Source organism: Syngnathus acus, chromosome 10 (genome assembly GCF_901709675.1).
Source record: "Syngnathus acus chromosome 10, fSynAcu1.2, whole genome shotgun sequence".
NCBI classification, from domain to species: Eukaryota; Metazoa; Chordata; class Actinopteri; order Syngnathiformes; family Syngnathidae; genus Syngnathus; species Syngnathus acus.
Window position 1 is genome coordinate 2,115,335 of NC_051095.1, and position 17,601 is coordinate 2,132,935.

The window sequence follows — 17,601 nt, forward strand, 5'->3', positions numbered from 1 at the left end:
ATTTGAGGCAGTTAACGTTTCATCCACACGTGAAACCGTGAGACATTGATAGCTGGCGCGTTACTTAGCAACAGTCTCCAACTTATTAAAAAAAAAAAGGGCTGCATTTAGATGTGTAAGCTCATTGAAAGAAAAAATAAAGAGGGTGTATGCGATGCAGAATATTCACAATGACAGGATGTGGAATGATGGAATTAAAAACAAAAGAAAGGAAATAAAGTGTGCGTGTGGCTTGTTTGCAATGAATGGGAGAGATCCTGACCAACCAACAGCCCTTTTTTAGTTACTGGAGTTGTTTGCATCATGCATGTGACAAACTGAATAATGAATGGATAATTACCCTCTGTTATCTAATTTAGTGACATTGTGTGTGTGTTTGTGTAAAACGTGCCCAGAAGCAATAAAAGATGGGAAAGGACACATCAGCTGCCTCGTTGTCTCTACTTGGTGCCTCCGTTGTATGCAGAAAAAAAAAAAAAAATCTGAAAATTTCAACCTGTCAATAACATCACAGAGGCTGAAACATTGTCTTTAATACAGCACCTTTGTTTACAGTTCAGTTGTAATCGTTTAGAACTGTTTCTTTTCCAATATTAACTTAGGTACCAATTTTATTGAAGGTAAGGGCAATACATATTGAATTTAAATGGTGTTTTTATTTCTATATATATTACATTGTTACTGCCGTATTTATCATAAACATTTGGTCCTGCTTTTTAATGTTGGTACTTGGAAATTAGTCCTGTATTTTTAGGAGGGGTGACTGTGAATCACGACGCAAGGTTCAGATCACTCGTCGCCCTCTGCTGCCCACCTGCTTGTATTACAACAACAAAACTTCAACTGACCCCATTGCCTGTGAAGACAAAAACAAAAGTATTCTGTATTGCTAGTGACTTAGTAGGGATGATTGTCATCGGTCAAATTTTCAATTTTAATATTGTCTAGTGTGCAATATATAAAGGAGAAAACATGCCTCTCATTGGATATGAATGAGGACAGCATTCAAATAACTATACAGGTGATTTGAATGCACCATTCAAAAGCACCTGTAAGAAGACATGTGCAAATTGACAAGGGGTTGTCACAACTTGTACACACATTGTAAAGACAGAAGAAAAGCAGAATTCAAGTCACGCTGTCATCCACAGCCTGCGAACAAACCGAGCGGATCCGAGTTGGGATTTGGGAAGGGGCCGCGGCGGAGTTTATTGACTCGCACCTTCTCCCATCCCCGCGTGCCGGCGCTCGTCGCGCGAACGGTTCAGAGCCAGCTGCATGGCCCAGATGCTGAGAGGCCTCATATAGGCCAGCGAGCGGTAGATGGCCTTCTCGCAGTAGGCTTCGGGCGTTTGGAAGGCCATGCCCAGCCTTTCCCACACCGTGCGATAGCAACCCTCGGCCGTGCGCATACCTTCCGCCAACATGCCCTGAGAGGGCAAAAGAAAAAAAAAAACATTTCAAAATAGGTTAACGAATGTCTCCTACCTTGTTTTTACACTGCTAGCTTAATGCTAACTTGACGTTGACATGCTAACGAAGCGCACCGATGCGACTTTACAATCTTTTAGCCAACGAATATTAGAACATAATGGGTACAGGCCCCAGAGGAATATTCTAACAATACTTAGAGCCGGATGTACTTTCAAAAAATGTCTAATATTGTAGTCGTAGTGAAAGTCTTGCTCAAGTCAAGTCAAGTCAAGTCAAGTCAAGTCAAGTCTATTTGTATAGCCCTAAATCACAAGCAGTCTCAAAGGGCTTCACATAGACAAAAATTGACAATTATTCTCAAAGCATCCCCTGATCTTAAGCTCCCAAAAGGGCAAGGAAAAACTAAAAAAAAAGGTGCGGCTTGTTCCTGCACACTGAACTGCAGCGTTAAACCGTGACGCGTAAAACGTTTTAAGAGTTGCTACTACGTTTACCTCATGGATCATGGTGGCGGCCAGTCCGTAAACCACACCGATCCAAACCTCGTCCGACTGGACGCTGGAGCGGTCGGGCACGCCCTCGGGCCGCATGCCGTTCACGGCACCCATCTGGCCGCCGCCGAAGCTCATCACGTTCAAGTCAAAAATGGACCGGAGCGCGGCCCGGATGTTTTCCTTGGGGAAGACCTGGATGGAGAGAGGAAGTGAAAACGTTCTGCCCCGACATCTTGCAGCGTGTTAGTTACCTGGGAGTCTCCTTCGCCAAGCCCGGACGCTCTCAGGAACCATTGGCCGGCACACTGGTCAGACATGATGCTGTTCGAAAGGTCCCGCCCGCTGCTGTCGTAGTTGTAGTACTTGCCTAAAAGCACAAACGATTTAGGGATTCTCGAAGTTGTCCTTTGCTGTACGATGACAGTTTGGGCTGTCCAAGTTACTAATATTGACAAATTATTAGGGCGGGCATCCATCAGGGATTGATTCCAAGCCCCCAGGAATTTTGGGTCTTACCGTTCCACAATAGTTTCTCAAAAGCGACGCTGCCTCTGTCCAAGATGTCTCTGTAGCGCTGCCGGGCCTCTTGGTTGTCGAGCAGTGTGGCCATTTTGCACATGACGCACAACGAGGCCAGCCACAGCCCGCCGCAGTACGCGCTGCAACACAGCAGGGGGACGTTGACGCAATCGGGAACCAAGACTACGCTCGGAATGTCGGTCCAAGCTGGAAAAAGCCCAATTTCCTGTTTCGACACGAGTCGTGCTTTTCCTATCGTGATTTCCTTCCCTTCATCCCTCCTCCCAGCTAAGCCAAAGAATGTGCTGACCTTGTCTCGCGTGTCTTTAAGCGGTCTGACTTTTTGCGTGATGAAATTTGATATAAAGTGACATAAAAGACCTTTTTTTTTTTTTTTTTGTGAGGTGTGACTTTTACGTTAAACTTCTACTGGGACTGACAAACAGGCTTTGTCTCCTCTGACCTTGGTCCAGTAACTGTCCAGCCGTCATAAGTCTGATCAGCAAAGCCAGAGTTCTCGATCAGGCCGTCTCCATCCAGGTCAAACTTCAACTCTGACTCCATCACTGCCTAGCAGAATGAGCGCTCATCAAATCTCAGGGGGGGGGGGGGGGGGGGGGGGAATCTTAAGAGAGTAAAGAAAGTAAGGGCAGCCATACCTGGCAGATGGGCCACATGTCCTGCAGGTACTGCTGGTCCTGGGTGAGATGATAGTCCCTGTAGACCTGCAGGACAAACTTCAGGTTCAAGTCCTTCCAGTGGGCTGTGTCGTGAATGAGATAGGCGTTGACCCTTTGCCACGGCTCATCGTCTACAAAACAAGACGCAGCAGCGCCGGCGTGGGGTTAAGCTCTTCCGGGCACAACGCGGGCTCCCTCGAAGCGTAGCTGCTTTTCAAGTGGATTTTTTTTTTTTCTTCCCCATCCAGTAGACTACATTTGTTAAGTTTGTAACGTTTAAAGTAGCATATACATTTGAAGGGTGTCATTATTCTACCTGGATCTCCAATGTCGTGAGGCACCACGTTTTTGGCCTTGACCGCAGCGCTCCGGCCGCTCATCAGATGCAACCTCTGCGTTAAATCCTGCTGCACCACACTGCCGGCTAAAAGGAGACGGGAGTTAGTCAAGCGGCTGCAATCTTAGCCTCGCCGCCTCGCACCAGACGAGAAGAAACTAAAATCGTACCAATATCGTACTGCACACTCAAGGCGAGTTTGGGCCACAGCATGATGAGAGCAAAAGAAGCGTAGAAGTGCACATCATACGTGTTGTACATTCGGTATTCTTGACCTGAGTGACAAAAAAAAAAGCGAGCGTGAGGCGACCCGCCGAGCGCAAAGCGGCTTCGGGAAATTGCTCCCCGCTGACCTTCAAGGTAGGCGAAGCGGCCATACTCTTTGACGACGGGCGGCTGAGCGGGCAGGCCGCCGTCTTCGCTGCGAACACCGCCACTGACGTCGGCGTCCTCCGGCAGTTCCGTCCACACCGTCCCACCGTCGGTCACAAAGTACAGCTCGTTGAACAGAGCAGACTTGTACCAGGCGGGAAGCGAACTAGAGATGGAACGTACGTGAACACGTCTTCGCTGGCGCCATTTTCTCGGTACAAACGAGACGCTCGCTCGCCAAATGACGGCGGAGGGCAAGGCCGCGCCAAGCACCTGTCCTGCAGTACGTCCGCTTGCCACTCCTCAATCTTCTTCTCCCACGCTTTGTAGTGTGTCAGGGCGTAATGACTGAGTGAGGGCGCCGCGTCCCCTTTGCTCCCGAAATAACGGGTGTATCGCCTGAAAGTGCAGACAAATGTCTTGCTAACGTGGGAACATGCAGAATGATGCGCTGTTTTTTTTTTTTTTTAGTTTTTAACTGTAAAATCAGTCGTCAAAAATGACCCAAATTGGATATAAACGTCATTACCCTGTTCTTTGAATTAACAAAATGTGAGTATAGTAATACTACTTTTGCCATGGCATCCACTCTAGAAAACAAGTGCATTGAAAATAACTCCGGAGAAAACGTTTCGGGTTATTTTGGGAGCCCAAAAACTTTGGACGAGAGAGAGAGAGAGAGAGAGAGAGAGAGAGAGAGAGAGAGAGAGAGAGAGAGAGAGAGAGAGAGCGAGAGAGCGAATTATATATATATATATATATATATATATATATATATATATATATATATATATATATATATATATATATATATATATATATATACACACACACACTACCGTTCAAAAGTTTGGGGTCACAAAATTGTTTGGGTGACCCCAAACTTTTGAACGGTAGTGTAAATATTATTATAATAAAATATTATGAATTAAATATTATAAATTATATCTTATATTTGTATAAGATTATATATAATCTATGAATATAAGTATACATATATATTATAAGATTTTTACACAGAAGATTATATATATAATCTATAAATAATTATCTAAATAAATATATACACTACCGTTCAAAAGTTTGGGGTCACCCAAACAATTTTGTGACCCCAAACTTTTGAACGGTAGTGTATATATAATATATATGTATATTATATATGTATATATATATATATGTATATATATAATATATGTATATATATATATATAATACATAAAATGTAATATAATATATAAAATGTAATACAATATAATCCACAAAAGGACCCAATTGTTGGAGAAGTAAGCAACCCCAAAAGTTGTGTCTGTCCCTTACTGAATCAATTTTGTCTTGATTTGTACAGATGACCCAATTTTAAGTAGTTTTTTTCTGTGTATACAAAAGAACCCAATTTGGGGTATTAAGTACACTTTTTGTGGGTTATTCATTTGACCCGACGTTTGGTGTTGAATGAATAGTCGGGTTAGTTTCTTTTTGGACTTACTTTGGACCAACATGGTTTCGAAGTACATTATTGGTGCCCTTCCCTTTTTTACCTGTGGTGTTGCCGCTCGCGAGCGCCAAAGGTGATGACAGGCATGTCCCACGCCAGGCAGAACTCCAGCGTGTTGCGGCCCCGCGGCGACACGGAGCAGCTCGCCGCCAACGCCGCCGCCACCTTCTCTCCTTGGGCCGTCGGCGGGCTGGAGCCTGTGGAGAGGACGCATCTTTGGGTTGCTGAGGCTCCATTTAAAAGAGCGACGCTCTCACTGATCGACGCTAACCCGTGGGAGATTCCAGCCGTCCGTCGGCCATCAGATCGCTCCACAGGTCGCTGCAGGTTCCCTTTGGACTGAACGCGGTCTGATGGCTGACTTCCCCGTTGGGCTGAAAATCAAAAGACGATGATGTCAAATTGCCACCAGCAAAAAAAAAAGAAAGAAAAAAATCCACTTCCGAAAAATGTCCAACCTGCTCCGGAGCAGCGATGCATAAGGTGTAAGGGTTCACTGATGTGCAGTGATGTAGCAAGACTCCCGACACGGCCTCGCCCTGTTTTGGGAGATGAAAAGGTTCATTCCAGTGGCCCCCGCCTTTGTCGTCCTTGTGCCCGGAGCCGTTGAGCATCGTGAACATGATGGTGACATCCAGAGCGTAGTCATTCTTGTTCTCCACGTCCCAGATGAACACGACCACCGGCAGGCAGGAGTCCTGTCACAAAGCAGACGCTCAGCGGTGGGTAAACAATTCCGACTTAACCATTTATCGTTTTGTGACTTCAGACAAACAATGCAATTTTGTCAAAACTGGGTTGTTTTTTTTTTTTTTTGTTCAAACACAAATATGGAGGAGACAAATTACACATAGTCTGACACTTAGAGAACTTACACTACTGCACAAAGTTCATGTACACGACTACACACTTTTGATGGGGGGGAAAGAATCGTTAAATACCCTATTTACGCGTAATTGTGTATTTTTACATGATCTCGACTTATTCAGTTACACTACCGTTCAAAGGTTTGGGGTCACAAAATTGTTTGGGTGACCCCAAACTTTTGAACGGTAGTGTAAATATTATTATAATAAAATATTATGAATTAAATATTATAAATTATATCTTATATTTGTATAAGATTATATATAATCTATGAATATAAGTATACATATATATTATAAGATTTTTTACACAGAAGATTATATATATAATCTATAAATAATTATCTAAATAAATATATACACTACCGTTCAAAAGTTTGGGGTCACCCAAACAATTTTGTGACCCCAAACTTTTGAACGGTAGTGTATGTTTGTAAACATCACGGCCCAAAGTTAGTCTTGCAATGGCGACAAGATCTTTCAGCCTGTTCGGCTCACCTGGTAGTCGTGAGGAATGACGGGCGAGACCTGCCTGCAGGTGAGCGTGACATTTTGCCCCGGGAGGTGGTAGACGGTCCAGGCCCGGGGGTACAGGGCATGGTAGTAAGCGTACTCGCCGCAGTAGCCCCAGTTCCAGCCCTGCAGCCGGGGAGGCCGCTCGACGCAGAGCACCTGTTGGTAAAGCGTCTGCCCGTCGCGGCGCAAGCACACGGTGAACTGAGGACGACAAACCAGAGCCTTGTCTCACCACCAGCAGGGTTGCTACGTCCCTTAGCTTCTCCGGGAACTCGTCTACTACCTGATTGGCCGTGACGGTCTTGTACTGGTACATCCCGGGCGTCAGCTGCCACCGACAGAACTCCCCCCTCCAACCTCTGGTGATGGTACCTCCCCCGATACCTCCCAGCGGCGCACCTGCCGAATGGGCCGACAACTGGAGTTGAGCCGATGCATACGAGAGAAAAGCGCATGAAACGCAAATTCAACGTGAGACCAACCCACCATAAATCTGCCGTAAAGGCAGCGCGCGAAACATGTCGATGAAAGGCGCCTTCTTTTCCACCTGTGTCTTTTTGTACCACCATTTTAGATACCTGCATCAGAACAATGGAACGGCACACCATCAAAAACCATATAGAGCAGGGGTGTCAAACTCATTTGTAGTCCTAGTTTCCCTCGGAGGGCCGTCTGCTATATACAGTATAGGCTACAAAACAAATGGATGAATAGCTCGTTTTGAAATGAGAGATTAGTCAAATCGAACGAATGGTAATAAAATTGCAGGCATTTGATTTGTTTTTGTAAAAGTGAAAACAATGTTATTTTACCGTATTTTCCGGACTATAAGGCGCACCGGACTATAAGGCGCACTTTCAATGAAGGGCCCATTTTAAAACTTTGTCCTTATATAAGGCGCACCGGACTATAAGGCGCACCATTAATGCATCATGTCAGATTTTTAATCCAAATAAAATCCTTCTCCATTTTATTTCAACTTCAGATGCAACAAACTACTTTATAATCACAAAATAATGATTTTGATTCATGATTCATAGTCTTCAGCGGGCCACTTATGATTGATTTCATAACACAATGCTTCGGGCCAGTTTAAATTTAGGAATTTGGTCCATATATAAGGCGCACCGGACTATAAGGCGCACTGTTGGCTTTTGAGAAAATTTTAGGTTTTTAGGTGCGCCTTATAGTCCGGAAAATTCGGTACTAATGACACAAATTCAATGGGGGCCACAAATAATGATGTGGCGGGCTGTATCTGGGCCCCCGGGCCTTGAGTTGGACACCTATGATATAGAGTGTTCCTCGACAATGGCAAGGATTTTTGTTGCGGGGCGGCAATAAATCCGATTCAATTGCTGTTGAGTTGATTGGACTACTACAGTATCTCAGGTTTTTCCTCGCAGTTCAAAGCAAAGAATAAAAAATATTGCCCAAATGCACCACAACTTGGGTTTCCACATAAGCACTCGGACTCGAGCTTCCCCATCTCACCTTGATGCATGAAATGCTCGGCTGAGAGGTGAAACGGAGTCAAGTTGCAGTTGCCAGACAATACACAATTTCTTAATACCCATCGGGACACGTTTACCAACACATTGTTAAAGTTAACTCTTGATAGGTGGGCAACTTTTAAGACCACTGTTGATCTCCCTTGAACACAGTGTCCAAAGACTCCTTTCTTCAAACAACCTGCCACCGGTGCAATGATTAACAAGTGTTGCCGTGGCAACAAAGGCCACCACGCCCTGTAGGACAAGCGACTGTTGTCCTGGAGATTGCAATTTACACACAGCATGCAGTTAAGCTGGCTTGGAAGCAGGTTCTTGTACATTTTACAGGGCACGTGGATGACATCATGCATGACCGAAGCCCAATTGCATTAAGTGAAGAAGGGGAGGGGACATCTTTAAGTGTTGATATAAAGCCCAGGCCACAGTAGGTTCCATGTGCTGCTGAGGATAATGAATTGATTTTCCAGAGTACAACGGCAATTGGCAATTTCATTCCTGCTAACAAAGAATAATTAATTTTTTTTTTCTTTTTTTTTTACCCCATTGTAATGGTTCCGTTTTTGGTTTGGACCACAAGAAGTCAGAAAATAGACAAAGAAAAATCAATGATCAGTCTTCTTTCATTAGGAAATGCCAAACTCTGAGATTTATCATTGAGAGGTTGCAATCTGAAGTTGTGGACAATTTAAAATTCAAAAATACCTCAACATTATTTATTAATCATGGACTGACTCACTGTTTAGTGATAACCTATAGTGATATATTCTAAGATAAAAATACCTGATCCCAAGCCCAATGTGCTCCACAATATTCTCCAGGGACACGTCCTTTGCTTGGAAAGGCTTCCTCTTCTCCTTGAACTCGTGGGCCAAACAGATACGCCACCCGGCCGTGGGAACGCCGTGCCCCATCTCCTTGGGCAGGTACCTGCTCATGAGCTCCGCCGTGGATCTGTCCCCCCAATCTTCAGTCATTTTGTTGTTGCGGTTGTCAGTCAGAGCAGTTGAGCAGCGTACGGCTACAAAATGAGGCTGTCGCCACCCTTTGTAAACACAGAGTGTTTATCATCAAGGCAGCCCGGGCTGATTCCTCGGACACACCAACCGGTTTCCACTCGTTTCTGGGTCAGGGGCAAAAAGCTGATGACGCCAACTTAAACGCCATTATAGACTTATTATAATTCACATTGGCGGTCGGCCGGGGCTTCTTTGTGCAGCAGCCTCGATGCCGCCGGATACCCTACGACAGAAAGAGCGACAATAAAACGCTTCTGTCAGTCAGCGCATATTAAAGATTCAAATTTGCACGATTAGCAATTTTATTTTTGGCATGAACAAGGGATACATTGTCACAAACCACACGTACCTTGGAGTAGAACAGACAGGAAGCGTTCCGTGCACAGCAGACTCTGTTGAAGTGGGCACGGCCAAATAGCCAGGAAGTCACAACCGTGTCTGACAACACGCAAGAAAAAACCGAGACAGTGTTCAATAAAGATTTTCAAAAAAAAAAAAAAGAGAGAGAGAGACAGAGACAGAGAGAGAGAGAGAAGAAACAGGGAGCCCACCGCCAACGGCTAAACCATGTTTGACTTAAACAGGGGGGCGTAAGGAGTTTTCTCCATACTGGTTAGCATATTCTATCAGCCACCGGCATCATGACAAGCAGGCGTGTAGGTTATATAACTTGCATTCCAGCAATCAAGTTTGAATATGCTTTTAATGCCTCGGAAATGAAAGTGAAGGAATACATAAAAAGCCGAGACCCCGTAAAGTTACCATAGCAACACGCCGTCTGGGATGCGAGTTGCTTCTGCCACGTGACGTGCATGATGGCCAACCAAAAAACCGAGTTGTAGCTTTTATCCGTGTTTTTGTTCTCTACATTACTTGAGGTGGGACAGAGTGAGCCAGTGCGGCTTTTCACGGATTATTTTTCTTACCATGTCATATACTACGTCGTATGTTTCTTACTTTTGTCCCCAAAAGCGTCATCTTCAATGGTCTGGTTTTGGTCGACTTCGCGGACACACTTTGTTTACCGACTGCTAGCTAAACGATAGTAGGTCCGGATGAAAATAGTCTCCATGTAGAATCGAGGAGAATGTATTAAGACAGCATTCCGTTTGCTTTGTAACTCGGACGACAAACTGGAGCCTCGATTGTCCGCACCCGGACTCTACTGGGCACAAGGTGTGTGTTAAAGTTACGCGGCTAATGTAGCGTCGCTGATTTTAGCATACGTCCGTGCGCAGTCTCCACGTCCCACTCTTGTGCTTTCAATCCCGGTTATCAACTGTCTTGCAGATGATCGAGGTGGTGGCTTCCATGGCTCGCGGTCCCGTGTATCTAGCCGGCGAGCTAATGGAGTGTCTCGTCACTTTCAGAAACCCCATGTCCCACTTATCCACCTCTGCGAGCAGGTACGGGGTACCCCGGCTTGCACGTTGGCCTAAACTAGCACCGGGCTACATGTACAACCAAAATTCCAATGTTTGTTCCAATTGAATTCATGAAGTCCCAACATTTGTAATGTTTAAATGAGCTACGTTCTAACCAATATGTATGTGTAGATTCTTGATTTTTTCTTCTTCATCTAATTAGATTTCAACATTTGTTTTGCCATGTCAATCTAAGCTGCTTAGACAAGAGCCTTCAAAATCAGTTGTGCAAGCCCATGTAACTAATTTGTATCAGCAATAGGAACGTCTCTTTCGCATTGTCAGACTTGACTGAGGGTCCACTTACCAAATGTACTGCCACTGATTGTCCAGTTGTCTCCACTGTGCCCCAGTGAGATGTTGGCCTGGGCCAGCGCCCAGATCCACTGCCAGTTTCACGCCACTGAGAGCAGAGTGAGTCTACCAAGCCGGGGCAACAAGCAGGACGTCCAGGCCAGCAGCAATACGGTCCTCGTTCCGAGCAGAGGTCGTTGAGCAACAACGCCAAGTTGTCACGTGTTTTTTTTTTTTTTTTTTTTTGTATTGCGCTGAACGCTAACCAGACATCCTCATATTTTCACCAGGCGAGCGAGGCCAATGCGTTCTGGATACGCCGCCCAAAATCCTATTCTGTGACCTCTGTCTGGATCCAGGAGAGAGCAAGACTTGTGTGTCAATGTTACATAAAGTAAAAAGACACGCTTTCGCAATATTTGTCATGATGGGCTTCGCTTTTGTGTCGCAGATTCATACAGCGAGGTCGTACCCGTCGATGGTCCTCCCAGTTTCCGCGGCCAGGCGGTGAAGTATGTCTACAAACTGACCATCGGGTGTCAGAGGGTCAACTCTCCCATCAAACTTCTTCGAGTTCCCTTTCGAGTTTTGGTTCTGCAAGGTGGGACAATCGAATGAATGAATGAACGAACGAACGAACGAACGAACAAACGAATGAATGAATTCATTCATTCATAAACAAAAAAATAAATGTTGGCCACATTCGCATCAAGTGACCAATGTGCGCTTGTCTGAATGATGATTCTACCTTTTGATTCCGTTATGATCTGCAGGCATGCCAGAACCTTCATTTGCTCAGGACGAGGTAGTGTCCCCTTCGAACCCGTTCCTGGAGGAAGAGGAATCCAGCCGGAGGGACGCGCGACCTTTGGAGCGAGCGCTCGACGTGCTCATGGTCTCCACGTCCAAGCGCTGCCCCCGTGAGTTGTGCCGCTTGCCGTGCAAATGAAGTGACAAATATTCACGTGTAAATTTGACCGTCTCCAGACGTGTTCAACATCACCAACGTGCGAGGGAAAGTGGCAAAGTTCTGCATCTTCAAGACCATGTACAGACTTGGAGAGGACATCGTGGGCACGTTCAATTTCTCCGAGGGTGACATTCCCTGCTTGCAGGTACTTTGCAAAACTTGCGGCGCAGGGGTCCTCGACAATACACTGCCACAAAAATGGGAACGAAATTTCTTGAGAAGTGAACAAACGCGTTTTATTTTTTTTTTTCTTTGCCTTTTGCCAGTATTCGGTGAGCCTTCAGAGCGAAGAGGAGATTCAGCAGGAGTACCAGCGGCGCCCCGGCCAGCCGCTCAGCGTGACTGGACATGGGCGGCATCTGGAGTCCTGTCTGCACACGGCCTCCAGCCACTTCTCCCTCCCTGTGCCACTCACTGTCACGCCGGGCTTCTGTACCGACGTCGGTAAGTCCGCGCGCAAAGCGAACCTGCCAAGCAGGGTCGACGCGCCTTTCGTTTGATTTTCAGTCGGCAGCTGATGACAATGTGACTCATCGTTTTGAGTTTTTACATTCATTTTTGGCAAAGATCACAAATATTTTGACCGACAAAAACTCTTCGAATAACATCAACACATTTCCTCGACAACAAAATGCAACAAGATGGCGGACTAAGCTGTATTTTCTAGTGTGTGTCTAAATAAAGCCAAAATGGTGGCAAAGCTCTACTTTGGTCAAAAGTTAACTCTTCAACTTAATTGATTATATTTCCTGGATACCTTTCCGCCATCTCGTAGCATCCTGCCGCCAAGGAACTATGTTGAAGCGAGTTGAGGAATTTCAAATAGGCAAAAGTAGTGTTTTACCGCCATCTTTCGGCATTTAGGAGGCCACGATAAACCTATAATCAGGCGTCACTTTTTGTTTTTAATTGCCATCTGAAAAACGAGAGAACAACCGATATGCGGCTTGCTGTCGTGTTCCCACTTAACAAAACGTAACATTGCAGTGACCCTGAGGTGGCGGCTGCACTTTGAATTTGTCACCGCTCGGGAGCCCGCCGATCCGCCCGTCATCCATCAGAACGAGTCGAAGTCGACGGTGTGGGCCGGCGCCGAGCGCGTCGAAGTGGACACCTTCAGCTGGGACCTGCCCATCAAGATCCTGCCCACCAACCCGGCCTTGGCATCCTATGAATCCCAGTTCACGGGGACCAACAGCATTAACATTTAACTGTCAACCGAGATGAAGAAAACCTGACCCTCACAGTTTTGACGCGTGCCCTTTGGTGTCAGATGAACCTTTTTGAATTCAAATTTTTTGCCAGTCAGAATCCAACTTCACGTCTGAAAAATAACCATTTATGTTAAATTAAAAGTGATTGACATTAGACATGGCTTCAACATCCTGTATTTGGGAACACAATACTTGACATTTCTTTGTATGGCTCACTGACGTTCAAGCTCGGTGGGCACAAAGCGGTCAGTTATTGTTTACAACCAAAAATTTGAGCATGCCAAACAAGGAATTCGACTCCGGTACATCTCGGCCTCTGTACGACATTTAGGTAGCTAACAAAATTCAGAACCATACACAAACAACGTGGCATATTACGAAAAATAAAAGAACACGAAATGTAAGGTATAAGGCACACAGTTCCCAACAGATAACAAACATCACCAATGTTAAACAAAAAAAAAAAATAAATCAACAAAATAAAATAATTAAAAGGACAAAATAGAGAACTAGAGGAAAAGCAAATACAAACCAAATAAATACAAAATAATATCACCCAAAATCGCCCAATTAGAGGTCACCAAAAATATCCAACTTGGTGTATGCGTCTGTGAGGTCTTTCATAAAGAAACGGAAGAGGGGCTTTTCTCTTTCTCCATGTTAGTGTATGTGTGCTCTGTATATTGAGTTTTATTTTGAAGGATGCTACTCAGGAAGGACTGCTTTTACTATTTTTGCTTGACAAATGTTCTTAATAAAAGCCAGGTGTGACCAATGTGTCAATCGTGACATTTGTGACGGTCGTCATTTTCGCTGTCTCCACAGTATGACTTATTTTATTACAATAACTCTGCTAGCACTGATGAAATGTTTCGCTAGCAATAACAGATTATTTAACGTCAGATTCCATACATTACTTTCCAGAATGAGTCAAAAAATAATATCGTCCTTAGTGAGAGGTACAGGTAAAAACATTCTGGTCGACTTCCAAGAAGTTGTTGTGCACACACACACACTCAAAGAAGAAGGTGTACAGTAGTCTCAATATCTTCTTCGCAGAAGGTACAGTTATTGTGGACTACACCGAACCTCAACCTTAATGATTCCTTGGATGGATAGATATCATTTAAAAATTTCAACTGGACTTCTTTAACCTTGGTCCTAACCGGATATTTGATATATAAAGCATGTATTTGCATTCCTCCTGATATATGGGGCAATACCGCCACCTACTGGGTCGAAGGTTATGACGAACGATTCGGCAGTTCCAGACTAAATACCTTAAAAAAACAACAACAAACAAACACGGTACCCTTTTCATTAGCCCGTTTTTCCCAGTGAATTCAAATAACTGTCTCTGAACTTTTCTTATCTCTACCTGGAGAATATTTTCCAGTCTAAATGCTATCTTTGTGTTTGGAGTTTCTCCTGCTAGTGCTACCTTTTCTGCTTCCAACCTCAGTTCCTTAATGCTTTGATTTTTCTCTGCTGCCTTCTCAATTCTCTTTTTTTTTTTTTTTTTTTTTTTTTTTTTACTTTTGCTACTCGTTTGTGCTGTACAGTTTATCGCCGCTACCATAAACAAAACAAAGTGTTCTTTACCCTCTATCAGAGAATCTGCCTCTTTTTTTGTGAATCCTTAACATGTTCCCTTGCTGTTCTCTGGTGGAATTTAATTTTAAATCAGAGCATAAACTAATATTATGGTTGATGATATTGTGATTTACTACCTGCGTAGAAAACATTTACAAATTTTCAAATCAATTTTCATTTTTTTCCAAAATGCCCGTGGCTAAAAAGATGTTACAAAACTAAAATTATAGGGAAAAATCCCAACTATCGCCACTAGATGTCCCAATGAGTTACTGGGTGTGCATAGCTCCCAACCTTTTTTGGCTTGTGTCTTACTTCCAAAGAGAAGGCCCTTCAGACTGCTGCAGGCACAACTAAAACACTTTTGCACCACTGCAGGAAAGAGGGACACTCAAGCAATGGAGAAAAAAAAGTCTGCACGGGTTTAAATTGATTGTATGTTTTATTTTAACATTTGAACCTCTCTCCCTGAAGTTCTTGAAAATGCAATAGGTGCAAACTTGCACGCTGCTAAAAACATCCTTGTTAGGCCCTTTTTGTGCTAAGCAATGATGGCTGCGTGTGTTTCATTGCAGGTAACCACGGCTGACAGATGAGGGACGCTATCGGCAGGCACCGTCTTCCTCTTAACGTGTCCAGTCACTCAAACACGATATCTTGATCTCCAGCCTCGTTGTCATCAACACCCACACCAATTTGCGACACCTGTTTGCCATTGACCTTCTGACCTTTTGTGGCAGGACTGAAATGCAGTGGTATTTTTCTTATTGTTGTTGTGAGTTCATTTTAAAGGCCAATAAAGGACTTTGCAATTAAGCAGCAGCCGAGCTGGGCACTCCTCATTCTATTCTGGCACAAAAAGAAGAAAAAAAAAATTCTAATCTATTCAGGAAACGTCTGTTCCCAAATTGATACTTGTTTTGTGCCTGGTGGCAATGTAGCTTTGGTATTTGCTTGTTGCCAACTGATGCCATCTTGCAGGTGCCACGTAAAAGTGAGTCATTTCGGTGTTCCCGTGAATGAGTGAGTGGATGTCATTGAAAATAACAATTGTGGACTCACAGAGAGTACAATTTCTAATGGAGGAAGGTTCAGGACGGTGCTGGCCAGCCGGCGGCGCGGCAACTTTTGATAACCTTGAATGAGACCAAGACAGCATGAGAGTGCTGGAAATAGAAACATTTGTTACCAGCAGCATCCTGTCAGAAATATGTCTGGAACAAATTTAGGTTCCGAGAAAAGGGAGATAAGAAAACGAAACCTAACACACACACACACACACAATCACACACGCACACACAATCTCACACACACACTCACGTACACACACGTGCACATACACACACAGTCAGTCACTTAGGTGCTCTCGTGAATGAGTGAGCGTATGTCACTGAAAAAGACAATGGTGGAATCACAGAGAGTAAAATTCCAATTGATGAAGATTCAAGACAGCAAGGAAACGGTGCACCACTGAATGACCTTCAATGTAACTAAGACGGCCTGAGCATCATTTACTGGAAAGGGGACCAGAAAGCGAAACCTAACTCACAGGCAAACCGATACATATTAAGGAAACCTTTGCTCCCAAATTGATACTTGTCTTGTGCCTGGTGGCAAAGTACTGTATTGGCCCGAATATAAGACAACGCCGTGTCAAAGTCAAAGGTCAAAGTCAAAGAAATCGAAATTACGTTCCCACTATCCCACGGTGACAAGACATAGTACACAATATACATACAAGTAAACAACACAAAAAAATAAAGAAGGCACAAACAATGAATAAATAAGAGTGATGAATAAATAATAAATAAATTTTTTTGGGGTGGGGGGATCCTGAGACACCCCCGATAGCATGCTGGCTAATCGGGAGAGACGAGGGCCGCTCCCATGTGGGGCCGGTGGGGGCCATCATTTGATCGGCTACAAATGAATGACATTTTAATCTAGCTTTTAATTCAATGCATTTTCAATGTCACCATATTAGGAAGTACAACACCCATTTTGCATCGCAGTTCTCTTCCCGGTGTCTCAAGTTGGGCGATACCACCCATCCCCAGCACTCACTGAAATCGGTAGAGTCCAAGTTAGCTTGTGCGTCCGGATGACGCTAGTTGAAGGGAAGACTCTTCGATATGGCGGTGCGGCCGGGCCATCATTTATGGGCTACAACCCAATTCACTTGTATAAATGTTCTTTTAATTCAACAAAATCCACCACACAATGTCATAGAACACCTTTTTTGCATCAAAGTTCTCGTTCCCGTGCCTAACGTTGGATGCTCTCCTAGCTATTCACCTTGCATTTTAGAAGATAAATACACTGTATATCCTTTTAGTCATGGAAAATAATATTAATGATGCAATCATCAGGGGATGTTTGGGAATATTTGTCATTTTTCACACGTCCTGAGTGTTGTTAGTCACCTAAATGTTGAACAGAGGCTGTGATGTACCGAAGTCAAATTCCTTGTTTGGCACGCTCAAACGTGGCGAATAAAAAATCTTGAACATAAAACATAATTCAACTGCTACAGTAGCCTATTTGTTATATATTTTAATGACTTTTATTTTCTGTTATAGTCACCCATGGTCAGCGCTTAAATATAGTGGAGTCAAGTGACGCGGCGGTATTCCACTATTCTGTGCGCCTGCCATTGGGCCGGTTGGATTTGAAACGCCCGGGCTGGAAAATGGTCCCAGCGCGCCACTGGCCACCCCAACCCCTTGGCTAAAAACCGCCGGTGCCTTTTAGGAAGCCATCCTTCCTGCTACGTGACAACCTGCTCATTTGCCTTTTTTCGCAAGCAACCGCCCCTGATGTGATGAGAAAAGGTCGGCTGATTGAGTGAGCCAATGTTTTTGAT

At 44.4% G+C, this 17,601-nt stretch overlaps 3 protein-coding genes across 5 annotated transcripts in view; 1 reads left to right on the forward strand and 2 right to left on the reverse strand.

Annotated features, from left to right (window-relative positions):
- The window catches only part of LOC119129646 (C-type mannose receptor 2-like), a 902,042-nt gene that overhangs the window by 226,462 nt on the left and 657,979 nt on the right, over nucleotides 1-17,601 (reverse strand). The window lies entirely within an intron of this gene.
- On the reverse strand, nucleotides 512-9,739 carry LOC119128099 (non-lysosomal glucosylceramidase-like). 2 transcript variants are annotated; one of them, XM_037260238.1, is made up of 18 exons: nucleotides 9,593-9,739; nucleotides 9,008-9,466; nucleotides 7,200-7,291; nucleotides 6,997-7,112; nucleotides 6,696-6,914; nucleotides 5,790-6,029; nucleotides 5,603-5,705; nucleotides 5,375-5,528; nucleotides 4,110-4,235; nucleotides 3,818-4,002; nucleotides 3,635-3,739; nucleotides 3,444-3,551; nucleotides 3,107-3,258; nucleotides 2,911-3,017; nucleotides 2,445-2,587; nucleotides 2,180-2,295; nucleotides 1,853-2,120; nucleotides 1,500-1,687 (listed from the first exon to the last, which is right to left on the reverse strand). In XM_037260238.1, the coding sequence occupies exons 2-18, from the start codon at nucleotides 9,199-9,201 to the stop codon at nucleotides 1,515-1,517; spliced, it is 2,601 nt and encodes an 866-aa protein (XP_037116133.1). In that variant the 5' UTR covers nucleotides 9,202-9,466; nucleotides 9,593-9,739; the 3' UTR covers nucleotides 1,500-1,514. The 2 variants fall into 2 exon arrangements, with proteins under 2 accessions (XP_037116134.1, XP_037116133.1); XM_037260239.1 differs by lacking the exons at nucleotides 1,500-1,687; nucleotides 9,593-9,739 and adding an exon at nucleotides 512-1,430 and having other exon boundaries at nucleotides 1,929-2,120; nucleotides 9,008-9,201.
- On the forward strand, nucleotides 10,018-13,301 carry LOC119128167 (RAB6A-GEF complex partner protein 2-like). 2 transcript variants are annotated; one of them, XM_037260377.1, is made up of 9 exons: nucleotides 10,018-10,419; nucleotides 10,534-10,649; nucleotides 11,021-11,154; nucleotides 11,252-11,335; nucleotides 11,413-11,562; nucleotides 11,735-11,881; nucleotides 11,949-12,076; nucleotides 12,198-12,375; nucleotides 12,919-13,301. In XM_037260377.1, exons 2-9 carry the CDS (start codon nucleotides 10,534-10,536, stop codon nucleotides 13,140-13,142), a joined length of 1,161 nt encoding a protein of 386 aa, XP_037116272.1. In that variant the 5' UTR covers nucleotides 10,018-10,419; the 3' UTR covers nucleotides 13,143-13,301. The 2 variants fall into 2 exon arrangements, with proteins under 2 accessions (XP_037116272.1, XP_037116273.1); XM_037260378.1 differs by lacking the exon at nucleotides 10,018-10,419 and having other exon boundaries at nucleotides 10,953-11,154.